General features: G+C 41.5%; 2 protein-coding genes across 2 annotated transcripts; one reads left to right on the plus strand and one right to left on the minus strand.

Annotated features, from left to right (window-relative positions):
• The first annotated feature begins 387 nt into the window (after positions 1-387).
• LOC148427038 (cyclic AMP-responsive element-binding protein 1-like) lies at positions 388-5,817 on the plus strand. The gene is made up of 8 exons (XM_088408078.1): positions 388-531; positions 1,695-1,782; positions 1,868-2,014; positions 2,102-2,202; positions 3,251-3,390; positions 3,475-3,657; positions 3,723-3,876; positions 3,960-5,817. The coding sequence occupies exons 2-8, from the start codon at positions 1,702-1,704 to the stop codon at positions 4,102-4,104; spliced, it is 951 nt and encodes a 316-aa protein (XP_088264204.1). The 5' UTR covers positions 388-531; positions 1,695-1,701; the 3' UTR covers positions 4,105-5,817.
• Positions 5,818-5,819: 2 nt separating this feature from the next.
• On the minus strand, positions 5,820-6,835 carry mettl21a (methyltransferase 21A, HSPA lysine). The gene is made up of 3 exons (XM_088408079.1): positions 6,532-6,835; positions 6,333-6,444; positions 5,820-6,250 (listed from the first exon to the last, which is right to left on the minus strand). Exons 1-3 carry the CDS (start codon positions 6,676-6,678, stop codon positions 5,856-5,858), a joined length of 654 nt encoding a protein of 217 aa, XP_088264205.1. The 5' UTR covers positions 6,679-6,835; the 3' UTR covers positions 5,820-5,855.
• Between the last annotated feature and the right edge of the window lie 3,885 nt (positions 6,836-10,720).

Below are 10,720 nucleotides of genomic sequence, written 5' to 3' on the forward strand. Positions count from 1 at the left end.
TTAGCCTTTAGGCGCCAAAGTAGCAATTTTACACCAAACAACTTTTACAGTAATCCTTTATCATTACAGAATAACCATTTATCATGACAGAATCACATTTTCAAACTGCAACCTTTTTAAAAATTGATATGAAAACGAAATATTTTATTGGAAAAAAAACATGGTGAGTAAAGCGTTAATGGTGTCCTCTAAATTCGGTGTTTGTAAGAACCTTGTCAGAACCCAGATGGTCGCTAATGTAAACAATTCCTTGCACGCCAAGCACGCTTATAAAAAAAATAAAGAAAAAAAAAAGAGGAAGAAGCTTTCGGCCTTAGTCGTGAGTTTTCGGCTCATCGGCCTTCTTCGGCTCTTTCCGGACATCCGGTCGTTTTTTACCGAGTCTCGCTGTCGTCGTACCCCTCTTCCTCCTCTCCGTGTTGTTGTTCTCGGTGACGCGACGGAGGTGTAGCCTGACGCGGTCTCTTACGTGTCGGTCTGAATAAAAGTGGAGCTCCGTAGACCCGGGAGTGACGAAGCGAGTCTGTGTTGGTAAGAGGATACGCATCCGATCTTTGCTAGACAGTTAGATGGCTGCCCGCAACGTTTATTTGCAGCTTGTATCCGCACAACGTCAACAAAGAAATCATGGCGGCGGCGATGCAGAAGGCTCACTAAAATGAGTCGGTCGCTGCAATGCTTGCAAAAAGTCAGATTTAGATGAAGACTTTGGCTACGTTTAAAAAATGAAGAAGAAGAAAGAAATTTCCTAACACCGATGAACTAAGTCACAGAAGCAGTTTGTCCGAGACATTTTAGCAGATACATTGAAAATAAACCATGAGGAATATAAACTGTGGTACACATAGAATTTTCCCTCTCAAATCCTCAACGCCTGCAACTTTGCAGTATAAAATTAGGGCATGCTGAATTAATAAGCGGTGGCGCATTTAAATCTGATAACGAACATCTAACAGCGGGAATGCGAAAGAAATGGGGTAAAAAACGTCTAACGCGGAATAAAAGTTATTACAGTCCTATTAGCTTGTTAGCATGCTAACCAAGACATGTTGACCACAGCGGCTAGCGGCGTAGTGCGTCAAGCATTCTATCTAGACTTAAGCGTGGCACCAACAAAATAATATAAAGCAGAATACGATCCCGTTTGCTAACCCGGCTTATTGTCCTTGGTTTTTAATGCTCTATTTTGATTTTGTTAAAATGACATGCGCTCGCGTGTTAAAGCCACACCCTCCTTCGCGATGCCTCACAACAGACATCGCCACCCGTTTGTGAAACTGCTATTTATTTTTGGGGACTAATTAATGCTAAAACTGCCAGTTTGATACACACTTGAGAAAAAAAAATCAATTACCGTTGTTAATTTTGTTTTTGCATGTTATTAAATGTGTCATATCAAACATCAGTATGATGATGATGAGTTTCTATAAATCCAAGTTGGTATTTACCTTTTCAAATGTTCAGTTTAATAGCGCTCCTAGAAAATCAGATTGTGAAGGAGCAATTTTTGAAACAGGCCTGTAGGCTACTATGGGGGCCCAAGGGCTACCTGCTGCCCACCACCTTCGTGAACCCTGTCTTAGAGCTTGCTGAGGTAAATCAGCACATCTGAATGGCGGCTGTGTAAATTTACGTGAACATTATGATTAAATTCTCATGCACACTACACTGAATACTTTTCTTTCATTGTGCAGATTTTACATGACAATGGAAGCTACTGCAGATGCACAGCAAAGTGGTGACACGAGTGTAAAGCAGGAGTCTGAGATTGGCCTGGCCCAGGTAATCACTTTACACCGATATCTTAAAACGTTTAATCTATTAAGGAGCATACCATGTATTAGTAAGTTGGTTGTCTCTGTCTTAGGCCTCGATAGCATCGAGCCAGGTTTCGTCCAGCAGCCCCACAGTGGCTTTGGTCCAGCTGCCCAATGGCCAAACCGTCCAAGTGCACGGGGTGATCCAAGCGGCCCAGCCCTCGGTCATCCAGTCGCCTCAGGTCCAAGCAGTTCAGGTGGGGAACCGCACCAAATACCTGACGCTTATGTCACCAAAAGTAAACAGTAAAAATGTAAGATGACTTTGTTATGTTCCTGCAAAGATTTCAACGGTCGCTGAGAGCGAGGACTCTCAGGAGTCTGTGGACAGCGTCACAGATTCTCAGAAGAGGAGAGAGATTCTGTCCAGGCGACCTTCGTACAGGTTTGTTTGTTTTTGATTTTACCCTGAACCTTATTCCATCTACTACTTTGTTCGTTTGACTTGAATGTCCGAAACAAAAGAGGTCTTATACACTGCGGTACAGTGCCGTTGGAGCAAGTCTTAGGCTCTCTATGTGTACTATGTTGAAAAGTAAATCTTTAGTTGATGTAGTGTTTAGAAGAACTGCAAATATGTTTTTGTTTTTTTTTATTCAATTAAAATATAGAAAGTTGAAGAAATAAAGCCACAAAATTTTATGTGAAATAGTGTGGTTATTTGACTTATTTATGGCACATTTGTTTAGTAGAATCTTTTGAAGTTGTTGACAGGAATGCTTTAACACTTTTTCTACCAATTCTTTTATTCTTTTTTTTTTTTTTTGGGGGGGGGGGGGGGGGGGTCGGACTTGGCATATATTACTTGTTTATAAGTCTAGGATCACATATTTTCAATATATTTCCGCAGTACTAGATGGTTAATTCACAAGAAATTGTGCAACGCAAGCTAGCTTGTTGACAGTGGGCCCAGCACTGGCTTGTTTGTGGATAGAAAAGTTGCTAGTAGCCACTAGAATGTGCAGATAGCTGTGTAATGAACCGCTGGGATGCCATTTCATCTAATTGCCACCATTTCTATACCCACTGCCGTTTTATGAAAAGCCGCGGGATGCATTGGTCCAACGGGAGTGAAAGGATTAAAGACTGCAAGTCGAATTGTTTAATAAATAACAACTCCAGTTGAAGCAGGTAGATTACCTGTCTTTTATATTTATTCATAGTTGGTTTGCCTTTGTTTTAACACCACCCTAACCTAAGAGACCAATCATGTACGTACTACTGTATAAGAAATAACAAATCAGATATCGTTTATTGTACTGCATATTATTGTGTCGCCTGTTTGCTTTTTCAATAAAAAAGAAAAAACATCATAGGACCTTTAAAAATCATGGCAAATGAGATTGCAATTGTTCTGAAATAATTTTTTCAAACTTGTTCAGCCCTCTACTCAATCACATACTGTACTTGATTATTTCTGCCTTTCACTTCAGGAAAATCCTAAATGACTTATCATCAGACGCTCCAGCAGTTCCGTGCATCGAAGAAGAAAAGTCAGAAGACGACACGGCCCCGGCCATCGCCACCGTCACCATGCCCACACCCATCTATCAAACCACCAGTGGCCAGTACAGTATGTTCGTTGCCCACTGCCATCTTGCAATCCTGGTTTGAATTATTTTCAAGGCTGACGATTTACAATAATCTCCCCCTGCAGTCGCCATCACCCAGGGAGGCGCCATTCAATTGGCCAATAATGGGACAGATGGCGTTCAGGGCCTGCAGGCACTCACCATGGCCAATGCTGCGGCAGCGCAACCTGGCACCACCATCCTGCAATACGCCCAGACGAGTGATGGGCAGCAAATCCTGTTGCCAAGCAACCAGGTGGTTGTACAAGGTATGGAAAGATGGCAAAGTTTCTTTGAATTACATCTTAGTTACCATTTACCTGCAACCCTTCAGCCGCCTCTGGAGATGTTCAAGCCTATCAGATCCGCACAGCGCCAACCAGCGCTATCACCCCTGGGGTTGTCATGGCGACCTCACCTGCATTGGGTACAGGGACTGGAACAGAGGAGGTCACGCGCAAAAGAGAGGTCCGCCTTATGAAAAACAGGTATGTTGCTGATAACGCTGTATGATAAAAGTCCCACGACCAAAGACAATTATCAAGACCTCTTTTCTTTTCTTTTCATCCAGGGAGGCTGCCCGAGAGTGTCGCAGGAAAAAAAAGGAGTATGTCAAATGCTTGGAGAACCGTGTAGCAGTTCTGGAGAACCAGAACAAAACCCTCATCGAGGAACTTAAAGCCCTCAAAGACTTGTACTGCCACAAATCTGAGTAGGCTCACCTTCAACTGCCCGTCGGGGTCGCACTCATGTACAGAGACTCAGCAAAAGAGCCATGCAAAATGGATGCCACTCAGCGTTTTCTAATTGTTTTGCTTTCTTAAAAAAAAACAAAAACATAAAAAAGCAAACATTTTATGTGGCCCACTAGGCAAGTTAACTGCCTTTTCAAAGTTAGCATTCTGTTCCCTTGACACTGGTGAATTTGTCCTCAAGAGGAGCGCTCACGAATGAAGTGACCAAAAGGAAGTTTATTTTGTCACTCTCAGTTTGAGCTGAAGATGTCATTGACACAACTGATTGGACGATTCCCCCTCCCTGGAGGTGCCCGGCTCACATGGAGATCTCCATCATGGAAACCGTGCTATAACATGAGTTGCTTCATAATAGTTCCATAGTGTACCTGAATTTGCAAAACGAGCTGTGTTTTATGATGTTCTGCTCCTCGATTGGCTTGTGTTGCCTTGCTACGTGAACAAAAAATGCTTATCGTTTGAATTTTCATATTTAATGCAGCAGAAAACAAGCAATCTTTGGATATTTTTTTTAATTGACATTTTGCCTCTACCCCTATTACTGCAGGGTCATTATTTTTGGGTTTTTTTTTTCTTTTACTGGTCTGCACCATTTTTTTAAACAGGAAAAAACTGTTCCACACATCTGAGTTTGCAATAAATTCGGACTTTACCTGGAGACCTGGATTATAAAAAGATAGGGGGAAACGTGGAGATGCTTGACACAAAGCATGTGCGATACAACTAGTATAAAATGCTTTTTGTATTGTATTCTAATCATTTCTGATGTCACCTTTTTAATAAAAACCAAAAATAATGAGCCCTGCTGACAACTTGTTATGCAAAAGCCCAGTCGCAGAAAGTCTGTGATGCTTTTAACTTCTCTGACAGGGAAATTCGAGGTGGTTTTATACATTATGCACTTTTCCTTGCTTAAACAATCCAGTTATACAATATGTGTAAGAGAGGTTCCAAGTCTGGTGTTTAGAAAAGATGTTTCAAATCCAAACTACAAGTTTTGGTCTTTGAAGTAAACCCATCAGAATTTAACGCGCTCTGCCATAACGAAGTGCTCGGTCGGGGGGAGTGGGAAGGTTGCTCTAATTCAAGCTGTGGTCAAGGGCAGGAAGTGTCCTCTGCTCAGCACATTGAAGGCACTTTTTCAAGTATCAGCGGCAGCCACAACTTGTCACAATTGCCTCTTCACGCGCTGAGTGAAGCAAACATCACAGGATGTTGTTTGAATGCGCTCATCCGGCCCACTTCGAGGGGGAAACATCAACTGCTTGTATGTAGTTTGGATTTGAAATACAGTATATATATATATATATTGTGGAACGCGTGTTTTACATTCAAACATGAAGCACTGGGGCAACTTAATAGCAGTACAAAATTGGCAGGTCTCGATTTGTCCTTCACAAAGATCATGCCGCATCTCAATTTAGTAAGGTGTGTTGCACATAATATTTGACTGTTGTTCACACATTTTGCTAAAGGATTGTAAAGTGCATCCACCCCTAGAAAGTTTATTAATGGATATCATTTTATTCTTTGGCGTTATGTAAAATGAGACTTTGTTACTGTATATTTAATGTGGCTTTTCATTTATTTTCTTAACGTCCGCACCAACTTGTATGATATTTTATGTTAGAGCTGTTACATTTTAGCAGCCGTTAATAAACGTATTTCTGATAAGCTTGGGTCTCAAAACCATACATTTATTTCAAAAGAAATCATAAGTCACTCCTGGGCAGTTTATGAGCTTTGTATATATGAATGTCCCTGTTTCTGTCATAGAAAACCTCCTCGACAGTGAACTGCTCCTTCAGCATGTTTAAAAAGTTGTTATCTCGTTCGTAGCGTATCCTGCACGCCATCAGCACCACCGAGGCATCGGCGCACAGGTGCTGAAGTGTCTGTATCAGCGGCGCAAATGTGTCCTCCAAGTAAACGATGTCTGCTCCCAAGACCAGGTCGAACCCCCCCGCCGGGAAGCGGGCTAAGTCCTGGCCCCAAGACAGCTCAGACACCGTCACAGATTCCCGGAGGTCAGAGGGCAGATTGGCTTTGACATTGTTAGACAGGAAGTCCAGAGCACACTTCCTGTCAGTGATGGTCACCTTGGCACCTGGAAAGTCAAAAAAGTCACAGTCACGTTTCAAGGGTGCAAACTGAAATGACATCTCCAACACGTCATCAGTGCCAGTTACCCAGAAGGGCTGCAACGATGCCCACCAGTCCAGTGCCCGCTCCCAGCTCGATGGACACTTTTCCCTTGAGATTGACATGACCCAGCTCCAAGTACATACACAAAACAACAGCCTGCAAAAAAAAAAAAAAAATGTATCAACGTATTTAATAAATTCAAGCGCATAATGCTAAAGCGCAACGTTGCTTTGAGTCACTGACCGCGTCCCACACAACCGCTGCAACTCCAAGCTTTCTCCAATCCTGAGCTATGATGATATCATGGCTAGCAAAATGAAAACGCGCTGACGAATTTTGAAGTTTAGCAAGGGCAGGTACCACATTCTCGGCGTACGGAACCACAGCCATGAGGACAGTAGAAACTAGTATAAACGCTAAAGACTGCTCTTTCCGTCCACATTTTCCAACTTCCGCTGACGTAGGCTAGTCGTCATCACCACACGCCATGCAATGCTGCATTACTACGGATTCTTTTTCACGCGTGTGAAACTATATTTGCATACATGAATTGTGCGCACATCGCAGTTATTCTAATAATGACACAACTGTGACGTCCGACGTAAAACAGGCTTTCCGCTTCGGAAAATATGCTATTTTGGCCAATAGCATTGCTCCAAAATGACCAACTTTTAAAGTGCGACGGTAGAAATACACCACTTCCGATTTCATTTACTATTCAAAATAAATCACGAACGACAGGGGTCAAAAACGATTATGTGCCGACTGTAAATGTGTTCATTAATATATACGTACATTAATTAAAACACGTGACCAACAACTGCACCACTTGCTTGATTATACTTCCACATCTTGTATGAAAATTATATTCTAAACGAAACTGGATTTTTTTTTTTTACGCTGTCAGTTATATTAGTCACCATTGAAACAAATTCCAGTGCACTACCCAAATTTTTCTGAGGTTTTTGTTTTTTTATTAATCACTTTAATATGTTCAATTTCATGTAAGCGGCATCGGTTGCATGCATATGCACCTACCCTTATAAATTTGTGCAGTTTTCAACTCCAGTGAATATTTAGTGAAGTCGTGAACACATGGGATGCCAAATGAAGCCCCGACTATCCATGGGGCGACAGAATCCCGTGATTATGATGTCCGCTATATTGACCACACATGTTTTCCACGAACACACACACATACACACACACCCTGACCATGTCAGCTGTTAAAAACATGTCTGGTTTGTTTGTCAAACATTTTAAATCCTTGTTATTTGAAGCAAAACCACCTTTCCACCTTACTATCTGTGCTGTAGTACCAAACAGTGACAGTGGTGCAAGCAATGTGGAACAAGCAGGTAAAGGTAAAATGACCAGTAGTGCGGTAACTTAACAGATCATAAAATGGAATGAAATAATTTAGTGCTGTGCTCATGTAATAAACATTCACAATCCAACATATCTGTTTGTAGCCACAGCTCTGTGTGGAGAATCTCTGAATGTTCAGGATAAGATTTTTCAACTCATTTGCTGTTGTGACATCCATTATCTACCTATTCAGCAGCAAGGTAGGTGAGCATCTTGCCTTACTGCTCATGCATGCAGGTTCTTTTCAGCTTGCCTCAGGTCTATCTTTGTTGATTTAGAAGTCAAGCTTAAGATCAACATGAATAGGAGATGGATGTATTCTTTTTGGAAAATATTTTTGTGGTTTGATGACTGATTTGGAATGATCCACTCACATAAGTGACTCTTATCCACCTCAGTACTCTTTTCCTAAATAGTTCAGTTTCCAGTAGATGTCCCCTGGCCTTCTGGCGAGAAAGTGCAGCTCCTGCTATACAATCCTTCCTAGATGACAGCACAGTCAGCCATCCCAACCTGAAAAATTGCTTTGTCGTCCACCAGGTATAATTTCCAAAGATGAATCTAATTTTTCTCGGAACTTTAAATGCATGTACAACTGTCAAATCTGTTGCTATGTTTTATCTACTATGCTGTACTTTACAGAGGAGGTGAAAAGCAAAATTCATACAAAGGGGATTTGTCCAAGATTTAACAAATACATGTCCAAGGACGTCCACTTTTATGCCTGTTTTTGACTGCTGCAACCTGTCAATTTCTCATATATGTGTCCATGTGCATTCATTACAATTTACATAATGTCAAGTTAAGGTCAGCTGTACATTTTCTAGTGCATTTTAGTTCTTTGGGTCGTATTGTGAGTAGTACTATGCACTGATTTAGGGGTGATTCTGCTGCCCTCTAAAGTCTGGGGTGACCAGGCATATCTCAAAGATATGCCTGCGGAGGGCATTTGAGTGTTGTTTGTAACCTGAGAAAAGCAGTCCAGGCACCATTGAACCTACTTGCAACTCAGATCTTTCAATTATTGTCATAATAAACACTTTTAAACGTTGACTCTCAAGGCAATATTTATTTATTTTTCTAATAGAGTATGTGTTTAAAAACTGGGGCATTTGATTTTTCTGGAGGTTGCCCTGTTTTCACTCAAATCCTTCCACACTTGCGCTTTTGCCTCAGCGACCTCAGAAGCTGCTGCACTCCGCTTGACCCGTTGGTAGCCATTACCTGCCTCCAGAGTTACACAGGCCAAAAAGGCAAGATATGATGACTCCTTCACCTTGAGAGCATCCATCATGTTTTGGGGATTGCCACCATGATAGGCGGCTTACTGTCACAGCTCCTGTCAGCTGCATTTACAATGAAGGCGCGAGCCATTGTCCACTCTGACTCAATGTCTCTTCGTCTCCACTGAGATGTGGGCAAATTCATGTTTAAAACTCCTTCAGTAACTCCGTTAGACATTCCCGTACATTTGACGTACATTTGAATCTGCCATTCGGAGCAGACGTCTTCCTCCTCCGTCAGCGCCGACAGACCAACAGGTTATGATCACTTGACAGCCCTCTTTTCTCCCCAGTGACCAAAACATGCGGCCACAAAAAGTGCACCTATGGATGCACTTATACTTGAAAATGGTGTTAGATATCGACAATATATAACAGGCGCAGAAGTCCAATACCAAAACATTCCTCGTGTTCTGATCAGGAGGGGCTTTTCCTCCCAATCTACCACTATAGCCCCTCTTAAAGGTGGCGAACTCATGGGAAAGGGCAGCCAAACACTATTTTGTCAGGCTGTGCCTGGCTGGACCCCATACGTGTAAGCCCCGGCATCAGACGCTTAACTTAGCGCCCCAGCTCCAGGGCTGACTTCAGAGAGAAGCCCAGTGTCCGGACAAAGAAAAACGTATTCCAGTGTTGGGTCATTGAGCCATCCTCCTGCTGGTTTTAGCCCCTAGGATGAATGGGACATACAAACCCTCCCACATCATCCTATTTCATTCATAAATGTGACAACAGCATGTATCAAACTATCATTATTACGTGTATCATCATTGTCTTTATTAACATTTTGCAGTCACCCATCTGGCTGTGGCACAGATATTGGGGGAGCTTGTCACACAAAAACACAAATGATTTTCAAGGCCCCAACTCAGAGTACTAGTCTGTGCGCCTTGGTAAATTTTGTATCACCTCCTGTTGGGTTCTGCTTTTAGTTCCTAATAAACATACTTTGCACGCTTCAAGATCTCCTGCGTTGATACCAGCTCAGTTTCACCAAGACTGGATGTGCACATGCCCACAACAAGGCAAACTGCCCTTTTGTAATTGTGCGCTTCAGCAAAAGTACAATCACCCATGCACACACCTAGACCATGCTCCGTACTTTGCACAAAAATAGAGCCCTTCATCCTAATTCTTGATTGTTTTTCTTTTTTATTGCACTTGCATCTTCAAGCTTTTAATATACAGTAGTTACAAATTTGACTCGACTAATCTGACACTGACCTGTCAAAACCAATATTGTTTGAATTTTCAGGAATGAGATGGTGCGTCACTTTCTGGAGTTACTCCAGTTGACATTTCAAAGTATTTTCCCAAACTTTCACCCTGTGGTGTTCCTTGCATGGAGACCAAAGAAACTTTGCTTTGTTTACAATGTAGGCTTACTTGACTGGAATGTACCAAACTAAAATAAAGTACAAAAATAACGGTTTTGGTGAGATGCCACTCAGCCACCACCACAGCCACCTAAAAAAATATACAAAAAGCAGGAAGATATGAAAACAGCCCAGAGAACATAAAGCCTACACCCAAAATTTGGTCAGAATGTATAAGAACTGCACTAAGTAATACTGAGAACTTATATATATATATATATATATATATATATATATATATATATATATATATATATATATATATATATATATATATATATATATATATATATATATATGAATTAATCTAAAAAATTATATGTAAGCAGATGAGCTCACCAGTTTTTGCATTTTTACTGTAATAGTTACAGTCAACGTTGGGAGTAATGCATCACAATGCATTCT

Source organism: Hippichthys cyanospilos, chromosome 2, assembly GCF_059441005.1.
Source record: "Hippichthys cyanospilos isolate Australia breed blue-spotted pipefish chromosome 2, RoL_Hcya_1.0, whole genome shotgun sequence".
Classification (NCBI taxonomy): domain Eukaryota; kingdom Metazoa; phylum Chordata; class Actinopteri; order Syngnathiformes; family Syngnathidae; genus Hippichthys; species Hippichthys cyanospilos.

What these genes read in the sequence shown, in the direction of transcription:
- LOC148427038 (XM_088408078.1), top strand. Translation starts at nt 1,702, where the DNA reads ATGACAATGGAAGCTACTGCAGATGCACAGCAAAGTGGTGACACGAGT. An exon ending in CTGAGATTGGCCTGGCCCAG is followed by an intron (nt 1,783 to 1,867) that starts GTAATCACTTTA and finishes TCTCTGTCTTAG; the next exon opens with GCCTCGATAGCATCGAGCCA. An exon ending in TCCAGGCGACCTTCGTACAG is followed by an intron (nt 2,203 to 3,250) that starts GTTTGTTTGTTT and finishes CTTTCACTTCAG; the next exon opens with GAAAATCCTAAATGACTTAT.
- mettl21a (XM_088408079.1), bottom strand. Translation starts at nt 6,678, where the DNA reads ATGGCTGTGGTTCCGTACGCCGAGAATGTGGTACCTGCCCTTGCTAAA. An exon ending in CAGCGGTTGTGTGGGACGCG is followed by an intron (nt 6,445 to 6,531) that starts GTCAGTGACTCA and finishes TTTTTTTTGCAG; the next exon opens with GCTGTTGTTTTGTGTATGTA. An exon ending in CATCGTTGCAGCCCTTCTGG is followed by an intron (nt 6,251 to 6,332) that starts GTAACTGGCACT and finishes TTGACTTTCCAG; the next exon opens with GTGCCAAGGTGACCATCACT.